General features: G+C 41.6%; 1 protein-coding gene across 7 annotated transcripts; it reads right to left on the reverse strand.

The window, feature by feature from the left end:
• Positions 1 to 722: 722 nt before the first annotated feature.
• Positions 723 to 19,262, reverse strand: mcamb (melanoma cell adhesion molecule b). Of its 7 annotated transcripts, none has more exons than XM_061280358.1 (18): positions 19,101 to 19,262; positions 7,963 to 8,087; positions 7,657 to 7,888; positions 7,333 to 7,403; positions 7,180 to 7,264; positions 6,926 to 7,105; positions 6,594 to 6,721; positions 6,074 to 6,209; positions 5,893 to 6,005; positions 5,550 to 5,691; positions 5,315 to 5,442; positions 5,110 to 5,251; positions 4,657 to 4,731; positions 4,268 to 4,327; positions 3,507 to 3,548; positions 2,744 to 2,867; positions 2,306 to 2,414; positions 723 to 2,193 (listed from the first exon to the last, which is right to left on the reverse strand). In XM_061280358.1, exons 1-18 carry the CDS (start codon positions 19,162 to 19,164, stop codon positions 2,191 to 2,193), a joined length of 1,959 nt encoding a protein of 652 aa, XP_061136342.1. In that variant the 5' UTR covers positions 19,165 to 19,262; the 3' UTR covers positions 723 to 2,190. The 7 variants fall into 7 exon arrangements, with proteins under 7 accessions (XP_061136342.1, XP_061136341.1, XP_061136344.1 ...); XM_061280357.1 differs by having other exon boundaries at positions 723 to 2,203; XM_061280360.1 differs by lacking the exon at positions 4,657 to 4,731 and having other exon boundaries at positions 723 to 2,203.
• Between the last annotated feature and the right edge of the window lie 171 nt (positions 19,263 to 19,433).

Genomic DNA, 19,433 nt, shown 5'->3' on the forward strand with positions numbered 1-19,433 from the left:
TATTTTTCTCCTGGCAGATTGACGAGACATATTACTAAAGAGCATGTGCTAAAAACATAATCAATGTATCACGCCACAGTAAAAAGCAGCAAATTGGCTTGGAAGCTCACCAAGAGGACAAAGCAACAGACAAGCTCAATCAATGTAAGTACAGAAGCAGTTACATAAATCAAACATTGTCACATTGTTAAAATCCTAAATTCATTTGGGGTAATTAAAGCATTACATAAAGCGTAATTAAGGAAAATGCATTTTCTGTGAACATTTCATGCAAAAAAATATTAAAAACTAGTAGAGAAAATAATATAGTGCCTTCAGTACCGAAAATAATTGTGGAGTACCAAAAAACCATAAAAGATAATATAGAAAGAAATTAAAATAGATAAAACCACTAGAATTTGTATGTTGAAAGCAGAATTTTAAAATACAAGAATATTTTTAAAATGTATATAAATTATATAAATTAAACATTTATTTATTTTGGATGCTAAAACTGAAACTGTTCTGTCATAGTAAGGCATACAGATCCTCCATAAATTCATTGGGTTTAAACCAGAACTTTAAAATACAAGAATATTTTTAAAATATATATAAATTATATAAATTAAACATTTATTTATTCTGGATCCTAAAACTGAAACTGTTCTGTCATAGCAAGGCACACAGATCCTCCATAATTTAATTGGGTTAGTTATCAATTATAAATCATTTAAAACAAACACTCCCTTCAACAATATTTTTATTCAGTAGAATTTAAAAAAAATGATTTGAAAATGCATCACTTTACATTTCATGTCTCTAGTGATTTAAAGGGCATACGTAAACAACTGATTTTAAAAAAAAAAGTGAGTAATGGAAGTTCATGAAACAACTCGAGCGTGTCATCAACAGGACTGCACAAGTAGCAGGACTCTACAGTATCATAATCCAAATACCAGAATGTCACAAGGCACGAAAACATCTATACAACTCGTATGATGCGATATTTTCACCATTAACATAACTTTAACTTGCACATATCAAAAGTATACTGGCAAACTCGATTTCCGGACAATGTGAGAGCTATTCTCCCATCACACTTCAAAGTATCAAAATCATCTCTTTTATTCTTTGTTTGCAAATACAAAGGCCACGCTATTGTTTTCTTCAAAACCGTAACCCATTCACTGCCATTGACGCCTATAATCGTCAAAAGATTTTAACTGGGTTGGCAGTGAATGAGTTAACTGAAAAGAAGGCTTCACATGGGTAGAGATTCTGTCACTTTGGCTTTTTCCGCTTAAAAATTCACTGAACATATGAATACAATTTCATAGACAAGCCTGCTGTCCGTCACAGAGAGGACAACGATGCAATCACTAGATAAGCTTTCATTTTCACATCACACAAATAAGTTTCACATTCAAGAAACCCAAGTGGAGACCACAGAGAAATCAGTGCACTAAAAAAAAAAAAAAAAAATCACCGTGCTTCATGTCTTAACAGTAGAACGTGGTTTTTTTTTTTTTTTTTTGCATATATATATTTATAGTCAAAGCTCCGGGCATAATCTCTTTGGCCTAATAGTTTACTATTTGTAAAGCTTGAACTCACACACATGCAGTATTCAAAATGTGAAGGAACAAAAATTAATGCTAGATGTTAATCCTATGATGTGAAATCTATAATAATTTATAACAGGTTTGCAAAAATATATCCTTTACAGTGGAGGTGTGAAGACGCTAGCTTCAGAGATTTGAGGGAGGATATCGATTTGATGATTTAAGCACTAAAAGGCAAAAATATGTTTTGAATTGTGACATATACACAAAGATTTTTCAGTGTACGGACTTTTGCAGAACGGCCGTCTCTGCTCTTCATAATCAATACACTTTAAATAAGGAAATATATATACACGGATGACAATATGTACACTGGAGGAAGAGATTGTTCGGGTAGCTCTATAGTGATTGTTCGGCAATAAAAAAATAGTCCCTGCTCAACGGTGTTTCAGCAACATACAAAACGGACAGCCTCATTCAAACAGTGTTGCCCTCCAACTGACGTTTGCAGGCATGTAATCAAGCCCAGTGTGATCATTTTGGGGTCTCAGACAGCTTTTGATTGACAGAGAAAAGAGGCTGCGGTGGAAGCTGGGAGCCATCAGCGAGTGTCGGGAGTGTCGTCGGGGTCACAGCGGTGGCTTCCTCCTCACTGTTGTTTACTCCACAGGACAAGCACACAAGCAAAGACAAAAACGTTGGAAGAGGTAAGTGCATGGAGGACAGGAAGTCTTTTACTGGTGTCGCACGGGGTAGATGTTTACCTGGTTGCTGGAGGGTAATTTCTCTCCGTTGACCCCGAGGAGAACGGCGTCCTCGGTGTCGCTCTTCATTTCCACCACAATGTTGTCTTTACCGGATTTTTCTTTGGTGCTACAAGACACAAAATGTGTTGAAAATCATCCATTTCAATATGATGTTATTTTTAAATAACAGAGTTAACCCACAAATAGAATGTAACAATTTGAATATCATGGCTGAATGCTGCAATTCAATTTATTGTGCTGCAACTTCTGGTGTACCCACCTTTGCCACCAGGGGGCAGTATTATACAGCCAAGCGAATAGACACCTACTGCAAGTGTCACATTGAGATACTGTCATTTGAGTCATTTCTCAGAGAGGTTCAAGTGTACCTGTGAGTATATCTGTCTGCATGTGTTGCTCCACGATTTGTGTTTGAATATTCGTTTGTGTACTTACAGGTCCTGCTTGCCGGAGCGGCCGCAGATCTTTCCTTTCTTGTAGAGGAAGTAGAGCACGCTCCCCAAGATGGCCAGCAGCAGGATGCAGATGATGATGACGACAATGATTACGCCGTTGCTCTCTGGTGGTGAAGATACATAGAAACAAGGTCAGCGTTGGTGGAACATGAAGGGTTGTGGGGTCAGGTGCATGGTGGGAGAAGGCCGACTGTGCAGCATGCTGCAGCGTGGAGGGATCTTGCCTCGGAATAGAACTTTTGTCACACCTGCTTCTGGGTGGCAAAAACTCTGAGCACAACAGGGCAAATGTATGGTTTTTTTTAATGTATAGTAATTTCTTTACGTTTCAGTCATTTTACTTTTCTGCCACCCAGAAGTTACACGATGCCTATTGTTTACAAAGATCTACAGTCCAACTTATTTGAGGGGAAAAAAATGAAACCTGGCAACCTAGAGAGACAAAGAAGGTACAAACATTCTGAAGTGGAGGAGAGCGAAAGTGTGCTGATGCATGCTGGGAATGGTGGTGTTCATTTGGCAGGAGCAGAAGTGTCAAATCCAGGTCCAGAATGGAAAACCTTTGCCACGGTTTGGCTTCTAATCAACCTAGCCCACAGAAAAACCGGGAGCTCTCTGGTTTACCTGCCCATTGATTAGAAGGATGGGTTTTCCGGACCTGGATTTTAACACCTCTGGTCAGGAGAGCCAGCGAGAGAGCAGAAAGTGGACCCTTGAGCACCAGAGTGACATACTGTACAAACCTTTCCTGATTTTTTCTGGTGGAATAGCGGTTGCTGCTTGGACTGAGAAAAACCACATGAGTACAATCATCAGTGGGGAGTCAAGGGGTAATTGAATAACTCTTACTAGCAGGCCACACGCACATATATCCCAACACATCGAATACAGTATGAAGTGATTTGAAATATGAACATCCGGTGAGAACGCGTGATGGCGGTCAGTCGCACAGCTCTCCTGCGTAATATCATTAAAGTGACACTTGGCAAGAAGCAGAAACCAGGAAACCTTGTTCATCCGAGAGGCCTGGAAATGTCTGGAATGCTTTAGCACAACTAACTAGACTTGAGGAGGCACCAGCGAGCTCCCCTAATGGTAGTCAGGCGAGTTTCAGCTGCTTCCTAACAGTCACACTAGAAGCATGCAAGTTTTTCCAACTAGCCTTAGCCCATATCGTCATAGCTTTGTGCTAATTTTGTATCCTTATCCATGTATTTTATGAAAATAACTGAATTAAAATGTATTACATATAAAAGTTTAATAAAACAAAACCAAAATACCTAACTGTTTAAACAGTTTTCAAGATTACGTGCAATTGTTCCTCTCGAGAGAACCTGCGGACCACTTGTGGCACTCACACCACACTTTGAAGACCAATAGTCTCCATCTTACAAAATCTCAAACTATTCCGCTTATTTCACGCTGCACCCTCCAGCGAGTTTCACCGTGTTGTGTAAATGTCGCAGCTATACGCAGTGATGATGCAGAGCGACTGTGACCTTACCTGTGGAAGAAGAAAGAGTGCTTGTGCGTGTGGTGGTAGCTGCTGCTGTCATGTGTACAACTGCAATAAGGTAAGAGGCACACAGCGGACGTCACAACATTTGAACACACACGGGAGGAGGCCATAACAATAGTGACACACAATCAACACATTAGCACAGCCTAAACACAAATAACGGATGTGACACACACCAGAGGAACACAGAGGGGGGGCGGGGAAGGTTCTCAAGGCTCTATGAGGACTGTAAGCAGAGCGTGTGTCGACTAAGTACTGTAATTTTCCTGTTACTGTATTAAGAGCCCGACTGAATACTAACACCAATTCTCAAGTGAGTTTAAATATGTATATGTGCAGCCAGGCAGAGATTGCAGACTGACTTGTAGCCTTACCTGTAGAAGAGGAAAGAGTGCTTGTGCCATTGGTGCTTGTGCTAGTGGTAGTAGCTGCTGCTGTGGTGTGTACAACTGGAGTAAGGTGCAGAGGGGTGGTCACAACATGTCAATTGTGGCGGGAGGGGGTGGGGCACAACAATAGTGACACATAACACGTTAGCACAGTCTAAACACAAACAACGGATGTGACACAGACCACGGGAACATCGGGAAGGGGGGGCTCAAGCAAGTCTCAGCTAAATGTGGCGGGTGGAGTCCATTGTTGAATGTGCGCTATGAATATGTAAAACATGTTGAGTCAATAATTGTAGCAATTGTACCATGTCGTAAATAGTTATTTGGAATATATATGATCATATCGTAATCGGTTGGGGAACATTGTCATCCCTCTCAGAGATGGCAAGATGCTCGACCCTAATACGAAAATGCAAAAGCCAGGCAGGAACTCACTAGCTTTGATGTTGTATGCCAGCGCGTCAGCGCCGTACTCATTGGAGGCGTTACAGAAGGCGGTGAGGTCTGATGTGACCTCCACGCTCACCATGCTGTGGACGCCGTCGTCCATCTCAGTTTGGGATGTGGTCTCCAGGATCTGGAGTGATATAGCAATTAGTCAGGTTCCATTCCAGAATTGGAGGACAATGGTCAGTGGTACCTTTCCATCAGTGGTGGTCCAGATAACGCTTGGAGCCGGGAACCCTCGTACATGGCAAGTTAGGTCCACTGTGCTGGACACACTCTCCTCGATGTCTGTGTGTTCTGGTTTTATAATCTCTGGGGCACCTGAACAGCAAGTAAAAAGTTAGTTTCAAATGATCATTCTAACACTGTTTTTTTTTCAACAATTAGTAACTCAATGTCTAGATTGAAATAATAATAAGCAGACAGACCTTTTACATGGACTTGAAGAGTGGCCATCTTCTCCATGCCATCTATTTCAGGAACGGTCACCACACATTTGTACGTCCCCGCAGTGTCAAAGGTGACATCCTTCAACATTAAAATATGGCCCGTCGACACCTCTTGTCCATCCTAGAAGTACACAAAGTCAACATCATTGATTTTAATCACTTTTATTACTAGTAAGAAGTAATTGTCATTTAAAAGATTCAGAATTCGAAGGGTAGCGCTTTATTAGCTCCACGCTGCGGTCGTTATGGCAACGAAAACCACACGGTGAGGTCTGGATCGCAAAAAAATTCTTAAGATGACAAAAACGTGTGCGTGCGAGACCTTGAACCAAGCTGTGTGGGTCTGTAGAGAAGACAGGGCGTTACAGGTGGCTGTCCGCTCCTCGCCTTGAGCCATCTCCACGTAGCTGGGCAGCACCACGACGGGGTCGAGGTCTGCATTCACGGTAAATAATCAAGAGTGGTAGCGGCGGTAAAGCAAACTTTATTGGCGGGAGACGTACAGTTAACAAACACAGTCGTGTTCCCTGAGAGCTCCTCATAGGTGTTCATGTCCATTGAGATACACTCATAATCTCCACTCTGGAGGCGGGTGACATTTTCCAGCACGAGCATGTTGGACTCCACTTCATATTCTGTCTATTAAAAGCAATTGAAAAGACATGTAAATGAAAGTGCTGGACAATTTAAGTGAGGAGCTTACAGTAGTGCCTTGAGATATAGGAACTGCTCACCCCTCCCCTCTCTGCTCGGCTGAGAAAATATGCCGGGGAGTTCTACGGTTTGTCTACATGTGTCGCATTGTTTGTGTTCAGGTATTGTTGCTTATCAACAATACATAGATGCTAATTATTAGCCGGGAGTTTCTCCAAATTCAGGTTGCAGAAGTTTCTTGGAACAATTGAAACAATTCTTTTCGAAACAGCTTCATGAGTCTTTTTGTTGTGAAGTGACTGATCCATAGCTTAAGTCACTTATATCTCAAGGCACCTCTGTATGGAAGAAATAATCATAGTCGCTTACGGTTCCGTGCTTGACAAAAACAGAGGATGGCATATTACCGTTGCCATGGCAATTAAATATAATTGAATCGCCCTCTTTAATTTTTCCTTTTGGTGACTCCACCCACACGTGGACAGCAGTGGACGGGTCTGAAACGTAATACAGAAATGGGATCAAAGGTGATGTGTCATTATCGGAAATCTAAAATTCCTATTTAAACCAAATGCCGGGTTCAATTTCAATCTAATCCAGGTTGTTCCAATTTAATAAAATAACTGCCTGACATGCATTTGTTACATCACGTCTTCGTGTGAAAAGACTCGTGTTGGTGCTTTGGGTTGCGTGAAGCTCACAGTACACGGTGATGTTAATGGGGTTGGTCTCGGTCATTCTGGTTCCTCCTGGAACGAGGTAGGTGACCTCGCAGTAGAACTGAGCATCTTTGTCCTCCTTCATCACCTTCAGGCTCAGCTCACTCCTCACGGAAAAGAGACCGCTGGACTCAATGGTGGTGCTGGCCACTACCTTCACCCCTGCAAAAACAATACACGGAATGTGACCCGGTGGAACTGAGGTACGCGTTCATCACAGTCATCGCATGTCTCACCGTCACTAACTCGTAACGGAGTGTAGTTTCGGTACCACGTAATGTTTGGCTTGGGGAAGCCATTTTTGACCTCGCATGAGCCAATCTGGAAAATAGTAGAAATAGGATCAATTCTGATGATGTTTTCATTTAGTATACAGAAAGCGGTGTTACCTTGGACGGTGAGTCTTCATTGGCAAAGACACCCGTCTCCACTCCCTCTATGGTTGGGGAGTTTGGTCTTTCTGTGGAATAAAACAACTCGATAATTTGTTTAAAATGATTTTTTAAATACTTTACACTCAAAATATATTTTATGAATTTATTTCTATCATGAAACATGAAAACAAAGATTTGTTGACACGTTTTAATGTGACTTGATCACTTCTTAAATCGCAATTGCAACATTGAGGGATGAAATTGCAATTGGAATATTTTACAAAATCATTCTAGAAACAAGAAGCTCATAATTCATGATGGCTTTCCCAAACGTCTTACCGAACACCAGTAATTTGGTGCGTCCCTCAGAGACGCCGTCGGTCAAACTCTTGATGAGGCAGATGAACTCGAGCTGATCTTTGAGTTGCACGTTGGCGATGGTCAGCACCACCTCACCGGTGGCCGCCGTCACGTTGACCATGATACGGTCCGTGAACTGCGTGTTTCGGTCCACCACCTGCATAGTGGCATCCTGATAGTAGATCTTCTGCTTCTCTCCCGTTCTCAACACCTGGAGATCAGAATTACTGTTATTGTGCAACGATAGCATATTTTGAACTTTATGGATGAGGTCAGGAAACTCACATAGAACCACTGTATGGTCAAACCACCAATTCCGTCATCTGAGGTGAACATGCAGGAGATCTGAGCTGTGTCTCCTTTGAAAACCTCCACCCTGTCCTCCATGCTCACCTCCACCACCGCCCATGCTAACAGATACAGAATAGAAGAAGTTGCGGTTTTACGGAAAAGCGGTTTCAAATTGACAGTCGTGGCAAGATGATTGTCAAACTGTAAAACATAAGTGGAGAATTGTTCTTGTGGGCGAAGTACGGTGAAACACTTGTGGCTCAACACCATGTCAACGTAAACACAAAGAAGAGTCGCTATGACGAGAATGAGGCGCCCGCCCATGTCCACATGAATGTGTTGCATTCCACTATGTCACCCTCTGGCAGGAAGAAAGGCTCATTTTACCCGGCACAGTACCCCCACTGTTCCCTCCCAGACTGCCTTTGAGGGACAACTGGTTTTCTTTTTCTGAGCTTGATATGATGTCATGCATCCTTTAAATGTGCACCACATGTCCACAGTGTGGACCTCAGGATCTAATGAGTGGAAACACCTGAGCTCAAAATTGAGGATAGGAATACCAGTATTTAAAAAGGTTTACAATTTAAAAATCGAAGTAAAGTTATTTTGTCCTGATGGAGTATTGTGTGTAACATTTTAAAGGAAAATGCTAATTTATTTCATTTTGGAATGATGCTGTAAAATGTGGAAAAAGTGAACAATGTATTTTGCCATTTCCAACGGCCAAACTTTGGCCAGCCAAAAATAGAAAGAATTACAATGAAGGTTTTAGAAATAAATCACTTTTTTTTATTATTATGATGACCATTTCCCCCCCTCCATTTTTTATTTAATCATCGCCAGTGTTTCAACCAAACCATAGTTTTGACAGTTTTTTTTTTTTGTAATAGATATTCTGACCTTTTTCTGATGTTTTTCACAATATTAATACCCACCCAATATTAATATTAATACCCTAACACACCAGACCACAAAGTAAATAATTCTGTTGGCCTTTAATTTCAGTGTCTACTAGATTGTGAAGTTATGAACTTCCGATGTCACATGATGCCTAAATTTCTCCTTGACATAAGAATTAGATTCATTTCTAACATGAAGCGAGAATGTTTGGTTTTTGTGGCAAATAGACTCATAATTGATGGCTTGGCTCATTTATTGTTGTCATAAAAATAGTTGTGGTTGGAGCTAATAAATACAGTACATTCATTCCGACTGTCATAACATTACATATCATTGATCAAGTCCTGCATTGACCTTTCTCTCAATGGGTTCCCTTCCTCTTTTGGAATTGGCCTCCAAGTGACCCTGAAGGTAATAAAATGCTCACATGCTCCCATTTCGTCTCGTGTTTACATGTGAAAGCCAGGCGGCCCCGTGTTTGTTTGGTAACTTCTCGCTGTGAGCTTGGAGCAAGGTTTTAGTCCAAAGATTATCTGTCTGTCAAGGACAGTGGATTTCAAACAAGCACATTAAACAGGTTTCGTGATTTTCTGCCCACAAATACAAGTTCAAGCAAAACATGACACGACTTTCAACCACCAAGAGAAATCATCTACCAAACACGCATTTGCTGAGTTTTTATGCTATGTTTACTTCTTTAATGCTTTGTTTTGTTATAGATGGCCTTAAACAGTGCACCCATCTCCATTATGGACACCCCCACCTTGCCGTCGCTCTGCCGTGTGTTGCCATTCGGTACCTAATGGAGCCGGACGGGTAAGAGATCCAATTAAAATCTCGTAAGTAGACATTTCCTACCCATTAGCGATGGAAGGACAATGCTGACTCACCCCCCCCAGCAACATTCTGCCCCGCTTCCTCTACCTGATACAGCTCACCACTGAAGGCCTATTCATGGGAGACTGTGTTAAATGTCACTTGTATTTTATGTGCAGTGCATCGAGTGAGGAGACGCTGGCACGACACGAGACCGCAAAATCGATTGAGAGCAGTTGACGATAATAGTCCTAAGTCAGTATGACAGAAAAGCATTGAGCTTCCACTTGAGAGAGGATGTTGCTTTTCCTGCCAGCAAAGTCATTTTCACACATTTTCAGATTCAGACACAGCAATTTTATTTGCTGAATCCGTTATTGACACACAAGATGGCCGCAATTGATCTTGAGATTTGCTGTTTGCTTGTTCAAACGTTTCCGTCTGTTTGGAGTTACGCTCCATGAAAGCCGCCGTGCACCGTTTCGCTCGCAAATCCCTTTTTCGCTATTGGCAGCCTGCCCAAAACAAAGATGGCCGCTTCCAACAGACCTTAACGTTAGCTGGCAATCCAACACAGACTATACTCTGAGTTATGAACGATAACTCCAACTTGACGTCCATCCAGTTGCGAACGAATCTTGCACTGAAAACATACAATTGACATCAAAATATTTTAGAAGTGTTTTATCACGGACAAAATACTCCATAAGGCAAGAAATACTTTTTAAAGCTTTTTTAAATGTAGATTTGTTTCATGGACACAATCTTGTTTTGATATGTGGACAAAAATTGGTGTGTTAATTCTTCCATCCAGGGTGTTTAATTAATCAAAGGTAGCATATAAATATTTACATACCAGTGCAGCATTGTCATTGTTTGCCCTCAACTAAACCATCAAGTATGACGTGAGAGTGTGTTGTTATAAACTCAAAAGGTGATCGCCTGGTTGGTGATTACATTGGGACGAAACACAAGGGGAGTCTAATTAGCTTCTAAATAACTCCCGGATCTTATTCCAATCCGCCATGCGCGTCACTTGGCACCAGCGACAGAGATCTGCGACATGTTTCCAGTCCTGTCACATCTAAGAATAACAATGGCCTATCAAGCTTGTTTGCTTACATGATACTGCAGCCTGACAGCGCGCTGACCCAACTCATGCCAGGAATAGAAGCCCTCACATCAGGACATGAGACAGAGAGAAGGGGAGCATGGGAAATCGGTGTAGTCTAAAGAAATTTGCTACAACGTTAACAGATGAACATGCAAAAGATGAAGACGGAGAAGATGTGTGAACAAGCAAGAAGTTGAGTTCATGGAGCTTTATTTTACAAATCTGTCAGTGGAGCACTTGGAATATCTGGAGGAGGGGTGCAAATGTCAAGAGGTCTGCATGCCATAGTGGAACTCACTGCTCTGGAAGTCCTAAGTATTAAGAGAAATGAATTGATCTCACAATAAGTATCAATAAGCATGCCCAAATACTTTCCGCAGGATTACAGAGGACGTAACATTGCAAATTTTCAGCACAAATGAGGCTGGTCTTGAATTACTGGTCGGCCCCCGCACTCCATCTCACGAAGATCTAGTGCCACGACAGTAGCCCCCACTTAGTTTCGCTCCACCCCACTGAGCGAACGGCTCACAAGAATGCGCTGGGAAAGTCTTGAAATCATAGACACTAAAGGCCTTGTCACACATTCATCAATCACATTAAAGCTTTGTGACGCATCCCGGGACATTTAAAACCAGTACACACACACACACACACACACACACACACTAGAACCCGCCCACTTCTCCATATTATTGCATAAATATTCTGTAAAAGAATGAATATATATTTTGAGCTCTTATTGTCTACTGTTTGAGTGTTTAAGCCTACATTTACACGACAATGATCGCTGAATGACATCTGCTCCGTACGTTAGACGCTTGTGGTTTGCCGTGAGGAGTGAGGGGCTTCCCTAAAAACCCCCTTGACAACCATGTTTGTTTGTATTTGGACTCAGCAACTCAAGTGAAGATGGGAGAACTTAGCCTATCATCATATTCACAAATAGTATCTTGTAACTGGACTCTGGATGGAGGAAACTAATGTCCTGATGTCTGTCGTATGCAGATGAGCCAACTGCGATAAGAGTTTTGAACCTAACATGAAGAAAGCGTTAATGATTTGCTTTCGGGCCATCGCTCGCATATTCAGGTGACATGGACACAAACAGATGGACACAAACAGATGGAGCAGACTTATAGTGAACTTTGCATTGTCGTGATTACCCAGCAAAATACGGAGTGGGCTTGTCGCACCGACCTGGCAGAACCTTTGCTTACGAAAACATGCCAGGATTTCCATTCAATGTCAGGATAAGCAAGGATGCAGAGAATGTAAATAAAGTGGCGACAATAAGAGCGGACCACACAGGAGCAGAGAATGGAAGGAGGGAAGCGCGTTCCTTCTCTGGTTTCTGACGGAGATCTGACTCCATATTGGGTTTCAACGAACCACCTGCTGTGGTGATCGGCTCGTGCTGATGCTGGCTCGCTTTTTAGCTCACCAGACTCCAATTTGTCTTGCAGGAGGGGTGCGGGTGGTCACAAGTCTTACAACACCAGGGCGATGAGTGTTGACATGAATTTATGTTTTCGCTTGTACAATATTGACAAATGTTTCTCATCATTCGTGGGATGTAAGAGACCTCAGAAGACCCCCAACATTGGCCAATAAAGACAACTCGGGTTTTGACTTTTTTTTTTAAATCCTAATTAGGGTATTGTTTTGTTTTTAAACTCAAATCCTGATTTGACCTTTGCTCTTAATAGCCAGTTTGCTTCCCACGCACATACACAAGAAAATGTAAACGCATTGACTTTTGACATCATGTAAACTATTCCCACGTCCAGATCCAAAACTTTCTCGAAAAAGATAAATTAGTCTCAAATGTATGCCGACTTGCGTTTGTAAGCATGTGTGTGTGTTGTTGTTTTTTTGTCCGATTGCATCTCAGTGAGGCACTTCCTCATGCCTGTTCACATGATGGTACAAACGCCCACTCCATCCTTTTTCCCACGTCCCAAACTGTACAGCGCGGTCCCCGTACGAGCCCGCTTCGGAGAGGGCTGAGGTATAATAACACAAATTGCTCATAAGTATGGGAAAGGCCAACGGGGACGATATTTTCCGACGGGGGTGATTGTAGTGATGCGGTGGAGACGTTCCATGACTTTACAAGTATGAGAGCGTAAATTTGAGTGCATTCCTTGCCTGTCGAAAATTACGACTATAGATGGACTTTTACCGTGAGATTGTTTCACTGACTTATGCGTTGGTGTTTTCATCACCTTTGATGATCAAATGGTAATATGACAACTTTGAAATGTCAGCAGAGGTTCGATGAAATTTATCAAAATCGTTTTAGACCGACATTTAGGCGTGGTCTGATCAGGTCTAAGTTTAGATCAACTTTTTGCCACCAAAATATCACTATAGTCATTAAGTTGACCACATTCCTTGGTTGATAACTGTCTTGTCGGAACTAGTTTGATACTAAACACGTCATGTGACTCGATATGAAGCTATAACAGTGAAATGAAATCAAAGATCCTTTGAGCACCGCATCAGCTGTTTCTACTTACCGGGCACTTCAGTCACGTCAATGAAATCAAAACCAATTATAAAATCATTAAAAACTATTTTAAGCAGTACAGCATAACCCCACCAAAGTGATCCGGCTTTGATTTAGCACCAAAGTGATCCGGCTTTGATTTAGCACCAATGTGAAACGTCTTCATTGACACACTAAACATCAGAAAATAAGATTAAAAAGAAAAGAGTGGAATTTAATGTTTGCCTTACAGTCAAGTGGAGAAGACCATGACTGTTAAGTGCTCCAAATCACGTCATGTAACTAAACAAGGCAAAGTCGACACACGGCCCGTGGTGTGGCCCGCTTGGCTGCATTAGGTTAAAAGCATTGTAATGGGCATTAGGAGCATTATTTCAGGGAAACAACATCCATTATTAAGCAGAGATGCAAACCCTCCTGACAGGACTCCCGTCTCCACGTGTGTCTCCCTCAGGACCCCCCCTCACGTATCAATTTGGAGCCTCTCTAACTGTAACGGCCACGTTCAAAAGAAAAAAGTCCAAAACAGCTTTTTTCAATATTGCTTATTCTCATAAGGGGGTCGAGGGAGAACTGGAATGTATCCGAGATATTGAATCTCACTGTTGAATCAGTCACTATTGCCTCAGCGGCATACTTCCTGACACATTGTCTCCACGTCGTGATAACGTACACAATGGCGGCCACGTATTTGCTTTCTTCTTTGTAAAAAAAAATCTGTCTGCCGGTTTTGGGGGTTCTGGCTGCTATAAAGTGTTCCCGGGAAAACGCTTAAGTGCATACTGGATGATGTCAATCACACAGGTGTAAGTCCAGCCATCTGGACCATCTAAAAGAGTCTTGGATCACGTTTCCCTTGCACTGTTATGTCTGGTTGATGTTCTGCAGGCTCTGTGAGCAGACTTTTTTTTTTTTTTAGTAGTGTCTCTACTAAAGCCAATCGCCCATATAAATATAGTGGATTATATATCACACCGTAAACTTCAATTTGTAACTTGCCTTCCACTCATGTCCCTAATTTCATAGTTCACGCACTGCGTTTTCTGATCAAATCATATTTTTTCAGAGATAATTCGATTTTACAATTGCTTTTATTTACCCATCCAGCCATCCATTTTTTATAGCACTTTTGAAGGAGTATGTAGCACTCTATCCCAGCAGACTTTGGCAGAGAAGCTACGGGTTCACCCTGGCTGTGTTTTATGACACTACAGCACTTGTCCCGCAACCACTCCTCCGTGTGCACACCCCAAGCATTCTCCTTGGGAATGCCCACTACATTTGTTACTTCACACCCCATGCAGTGTCCAGGAATGTTCATCATTTGTGAAAGCCGAGAGTCCGTGTGGCACCGGCGTCAGTGTGAATGACAAGCAGGAACAACTGGCTCCCCTCGGAGCTATAAAGTCAACTTTGACCCGTGCTGGGAACAAAAAGCACATTGATATCGTTCAAAACGAAGAACCTGATCTGGAGCTTGAACAGACAATGTTAAGAGAACCCAAATATGTTGGCACCTGGCAAATCCATTTGTGTTAATATTTTGTCATTTACATTATTTTGTTAATGTAAATTTAGGGATCGAAAGGTAGATACACAATTGGGTGGCTGCATATATGGTGCACTATAAAGTAGGTTATCATTCGTGACCACTAGGGGAGCTGTAGGACAAAATGTGACCTGGTAACAGAGCGAAGTACGAGTCAGTTGTGCACATTTTAGCATCCCGCACCACAAACATCTCACTAAAGTCTTCAATTATTTGAATCTTTATTATTGTTATTACAGCACACAGATTTTGTAACAACGCCATTTTTTTGTTTTCAGCGGACACTCAAGCTCAGTGCCAACTACGCTAAACAACCAAACAACTCTCTGAATGCAAAAATGCCAGGAGACATCTTGCCTTTCCCCCCCGTTTCAAAAGGTACCCTCATTCACCCGCAAAGAATCTGCAGACACCACAGAACTTCATCCTGTTTGTGTTTTTGACAAGACAATCTCTAAAATGTCATTTACAGTCACCTTTGTGACCAATGAACTTGAAGTCCAAACAACAAAGAGCAGGATTAGAATCTCCATTCATTTTTAGTCTTGTGGCAACATTTCCACACAAAACAAACTAAACATGCTTTTATCTACAGTCATTTAGCTGCAGGAAGGAGATAAAACACCAGATAGAAACGTATTGTTTTGCAATAATCTACATGACGAACACTAACAGAGTCTGTCTGTTATTATAAAGTCTGACAAACATTGTCCCGTTATTTTAGTTTTGGTACCCTAGACAGTAACATTTGTACAGAGATGCTAGCTAGCACTAACACAGCATCCAAGGTGTCATTCAAGACGTCCAAAGCAGGTGGTCTTGTGTTTCCATAGCCCAGTGATTGGCAAAATGTAACATGAGAAACGTGAGAAGCTCTCCCGAGTGGTTTTTTAAGTGAAGTAGTTTTTTTTTTATTTTTATTTTTTTATTACAGTTAGTTGTATTTAACTTTTAGGTACGGTAAAATACAAGTCACCTTTAAGATGGGCTTGGTACGATATATCAACTTCAGTAACGATCTTTGTTAACAGAAAGTATGACTCTCGTGTGATTTCATGATTGCAACGGTCAAAGTGAACGAGTGTGTGTTCTCAGCATTGTGCACACAATGGTGTGTGCAGCTGTTACTCTCATCTTGGAGATTTAAGTGGTATCAGCCAGAGGCCCGGTAACCTTTAATCTGCTTTATACAGCTGGAATTGTATTGTCGTGACAAAGGGAGCAATGCATTCAAATAATCACCACCCTCACACACTGCCCCATATGTATTAATATTTATTGCAAAGTGGCGATTCAATCTAAAAAAAAAATAATGTGTATAAGGAAACATATCTCATTATTAGCATTAGAAAGAGCCAGATATTTTTTTGTAAAAATCTGTTTAAATTTCAAATTTGGATACTAACAATTGTGACTATGCTGCATGGTTGGTGTCCAATAGAAAAAAAATTTCTTTACAGTAGATACAAACTCGGATTGTCACTAACAAATATTTATTGAATTATATTTGGTTTCTATTTATTTATTATGTTTGCTTTTATAAAACACCATACTATTATAGATAAAGCTGACCAAGTTGCTATTTATCTTATTTAACACATACTTTCCAACATTTCAAACATTTTGCAACGTTATCGTAGGCCTAAACAGCCCAGTCTTCTTGCCGTCAGTTAAAAGAATGATAGAAATTTGAATTGTTTAGTAAGACAAAACACACTTGCAACTTCCTTCCTCCCACTGTACAACAAGCGTTTCCGTAAATATGTCATTCATCGAGACTCGAATTGTTTAAAAGCTCGACGTGCTTCGTGCGTACACAATAATAGGACTAGCGCGGCTGAGTGATGACAACAGCACAAAGTCCTGGAAGCAGCTGCGTCCACCAATCAGCCGCCAGCGCTGCTCAGTATTGAACCCGGTAATGGTGATAATGGACAGTATTCACATCGATAGAAGCATCAGACTGTAAAAGGAAACCTTTGGCTTGCAGGTGGTCTGCAACAACACTTTCAAGCATAGAGGGGAGCAAAGAATAGTTCTGTTTGGAAAAAGCAACAGTTTCTGAATACTCTTTCGTCAGAAGTTATCATGTCTCTCGTTCCACTCTTCTGGGAATGTCTGCCCTTTAAAGGTGAGACTGATGCGGATCCACGTGAGTTACAGTGTTGCAATCAGGATGCTTAGATCACGTCAACACGCAAGCTCGCTCTGAACAAAGACACATTTTGTTTTGCACGCAGACAAGAATCTGCTCGATGGATGCCTGAAAGTGTAGGCCCAATTATTCAATCGACTCTGACTTTATCCCGTGATTAACATGCCTGATAGTAATAAGACATTTTATATTTAGCCACTGCTATGAACGGTATTCATCCACAATTCATTTCTGGGAGTCAAGAAAAACAGAAAGCGAAGAGCAGCGGAAGAGAATTGAAAGCTATGTATGGAAAGGTATTTTTAAAAGCAGACGGTCAAATGGATGCCAAAGCAAGGGGAGGCCTAACTGTGTCACTATTGTAGCCAATCAGAGCCCAGAAGAAAGGCCTTTATAGAAAAGTTAGTGGAGCTTCTTCATACTAGAATAAACTAAAAAAAAAAAAAAAGACAGTTAACTACAAGATACCTTTAGTTTTCTTCAAAAAAAAAAAAAAAAGCTTTGAGAGAGTTCCCAATACTGTAAAAGACAGTTCAAGTGTCTTTTATGTTTAAGAACATGAACTAAAGACCTCCACACGACTTTTCCCAAGAAGAGTCACAAGTGAAAGCGTCTCACGTAACTGTGTGTAAATCTTCTGGAAAAATCAGAATTCATGGACTGGTAACCGTTCTGCTGTGCTGCTCATCAACCAGATCTGTGGAGCCCCCATTTTCCATGCTGCGACAGAACAAAGCCGTTTATTGTCGCCGTGAAGAGCAGACAGCGGGGCCCTTTACATGAGCCAAGTCAAAAGCTGCTGCTCCTTGGCCCCCCCGCTTGATTGGCCCATGTCACAGGAAGTGAACATGTCCTGGGTCGCTGCTGCGCTTCAGCACCCTGGCTGTCTTTCCTCTGATGTCATGGCGGAAACAAAAGATGGGCCACTCATGTGGACCCACAAAATGACTTCTGTTTCCCTCACAAACCAACAACAACCAAATGATACCATTTTTCAAAACAATTCATTTACGTCACCAAAAGGTTTAAGATTTCCTTTAGGTACCACAAGATGGTGGTAAAATTAAACCTCATCGCCCTTCAACACAATTCCTTGGCATAACATGACTCAATATAATAAAACAAATCAGTCCAGGTGTTACCAGGGACACAAACCAGCCAGGCGAGGTCCAGGAAATGACTACCAAGTGCGAGGGAGGTTACTTGTAAGAACCTGTGAACAATGGTCAGGCTGACCCGAAACGGAAGATGAACAAACACAATGCGCATGGAGGAGGTAGGGAAAGGTGGCCAAAGACAAAGAGGCGAGAGGGAAGTTTGACCCTGAACGAGAGGAAAGGTCCGGGATGGGCGGAGGCCACATGAGCATCCATGGCATGTGACACGCAAACAAGTCCATCAACGACACAAATCAAGCCGCACAGTAGTCGTTAACGGCGTATTCCGAGTCACGCTGCTCTAAAAATAAACAACCTTTTGCTTCCGATGTAATGTGCGCAAGAAACATCGACTTTTCCTCCGGTGGAGTAAATAATTAATTAAAGCATGTATCCCAATGTACGCTGAGAACTTCTTCAACTGATATGGAAGAGGAACATACTGCCGCGGTCAGACAGGAACTGACAGAAAGCAGAGAACTTCTGTGGGGGGCTAAAAATACACAGCCACCTTATGTGACCGACTTTATACAGTGAGTTCAACATCCTCTTATAGTTGACCTGCCCAATCACGTGCCGGTGATATTTTAAATTTTAAAATTAAAAAACAAAAGCAGCGAATTAGGATGTGTTGTAAAAATGCATGACTTGAAGTCATTATGTCTGATAAAAGTTAAAACAATTTTACAACTCTAAGCCTGTGCACTAAAAAAAGTCTATTTGCATACTTTAAAAACAGCCATACCAACATTCACTCTCATTTTTCACCCAAATTGAATCTAAGCAAGAGGAGTCACATGTAGTTTACACAGAAGTTTCTCTACAGGCAAACAGCTGATCCGCAGCTTTTTTTTTTAATCTCTATAAAGCTCTACTATTACTTTTAACTGTTATATTGTTTTTGTTTTTTTGTCCCCAGCACTCACCCGTATAGCCGTGAAGGAGGAACACAAGTCCAGCCAGCAGAGAGGCAGAGAGCCGTGCGTCCATGCTTGTTGATCGGTACAGTGGAGGTCCGTGATGTGTGTGTGAAAGTGTGTGTGAGAGAGGCAGGAGGAGAAGGAGGAGGGTGTAGTAGCATGAAGTGGTCCTGAAGACGCATACACATTGAGGGAGGGAGAGAGGGAGAGAGGGAGGATGCACCCATGCAGGGTGGTGTGTGTGTGTGGGGGAGGAATGGAAATAAATGAAATAATAATTAATTCATTTGACTATAACTATATTGAAGATGAATTTTCTGTCTCTCAATATATTTATAG

Source organism: Syngnathus typhle, linkage group LG6 (genome assembly GCF_033458585.1).
Source record: "Syngnathus typhle isolate RoL2023-S1 ecotype Sweden linkage group LG6, RoL_Styp_1.0, whole genome shotgun sequence".
In the NCBI taxonomy this organism is placed as follows: Eukaryota; Metazoa; Chordata; class Actinopteri; order Syngnathiformes; family Syngnathidae; genus Syngnathus; species Syngnathus typhle.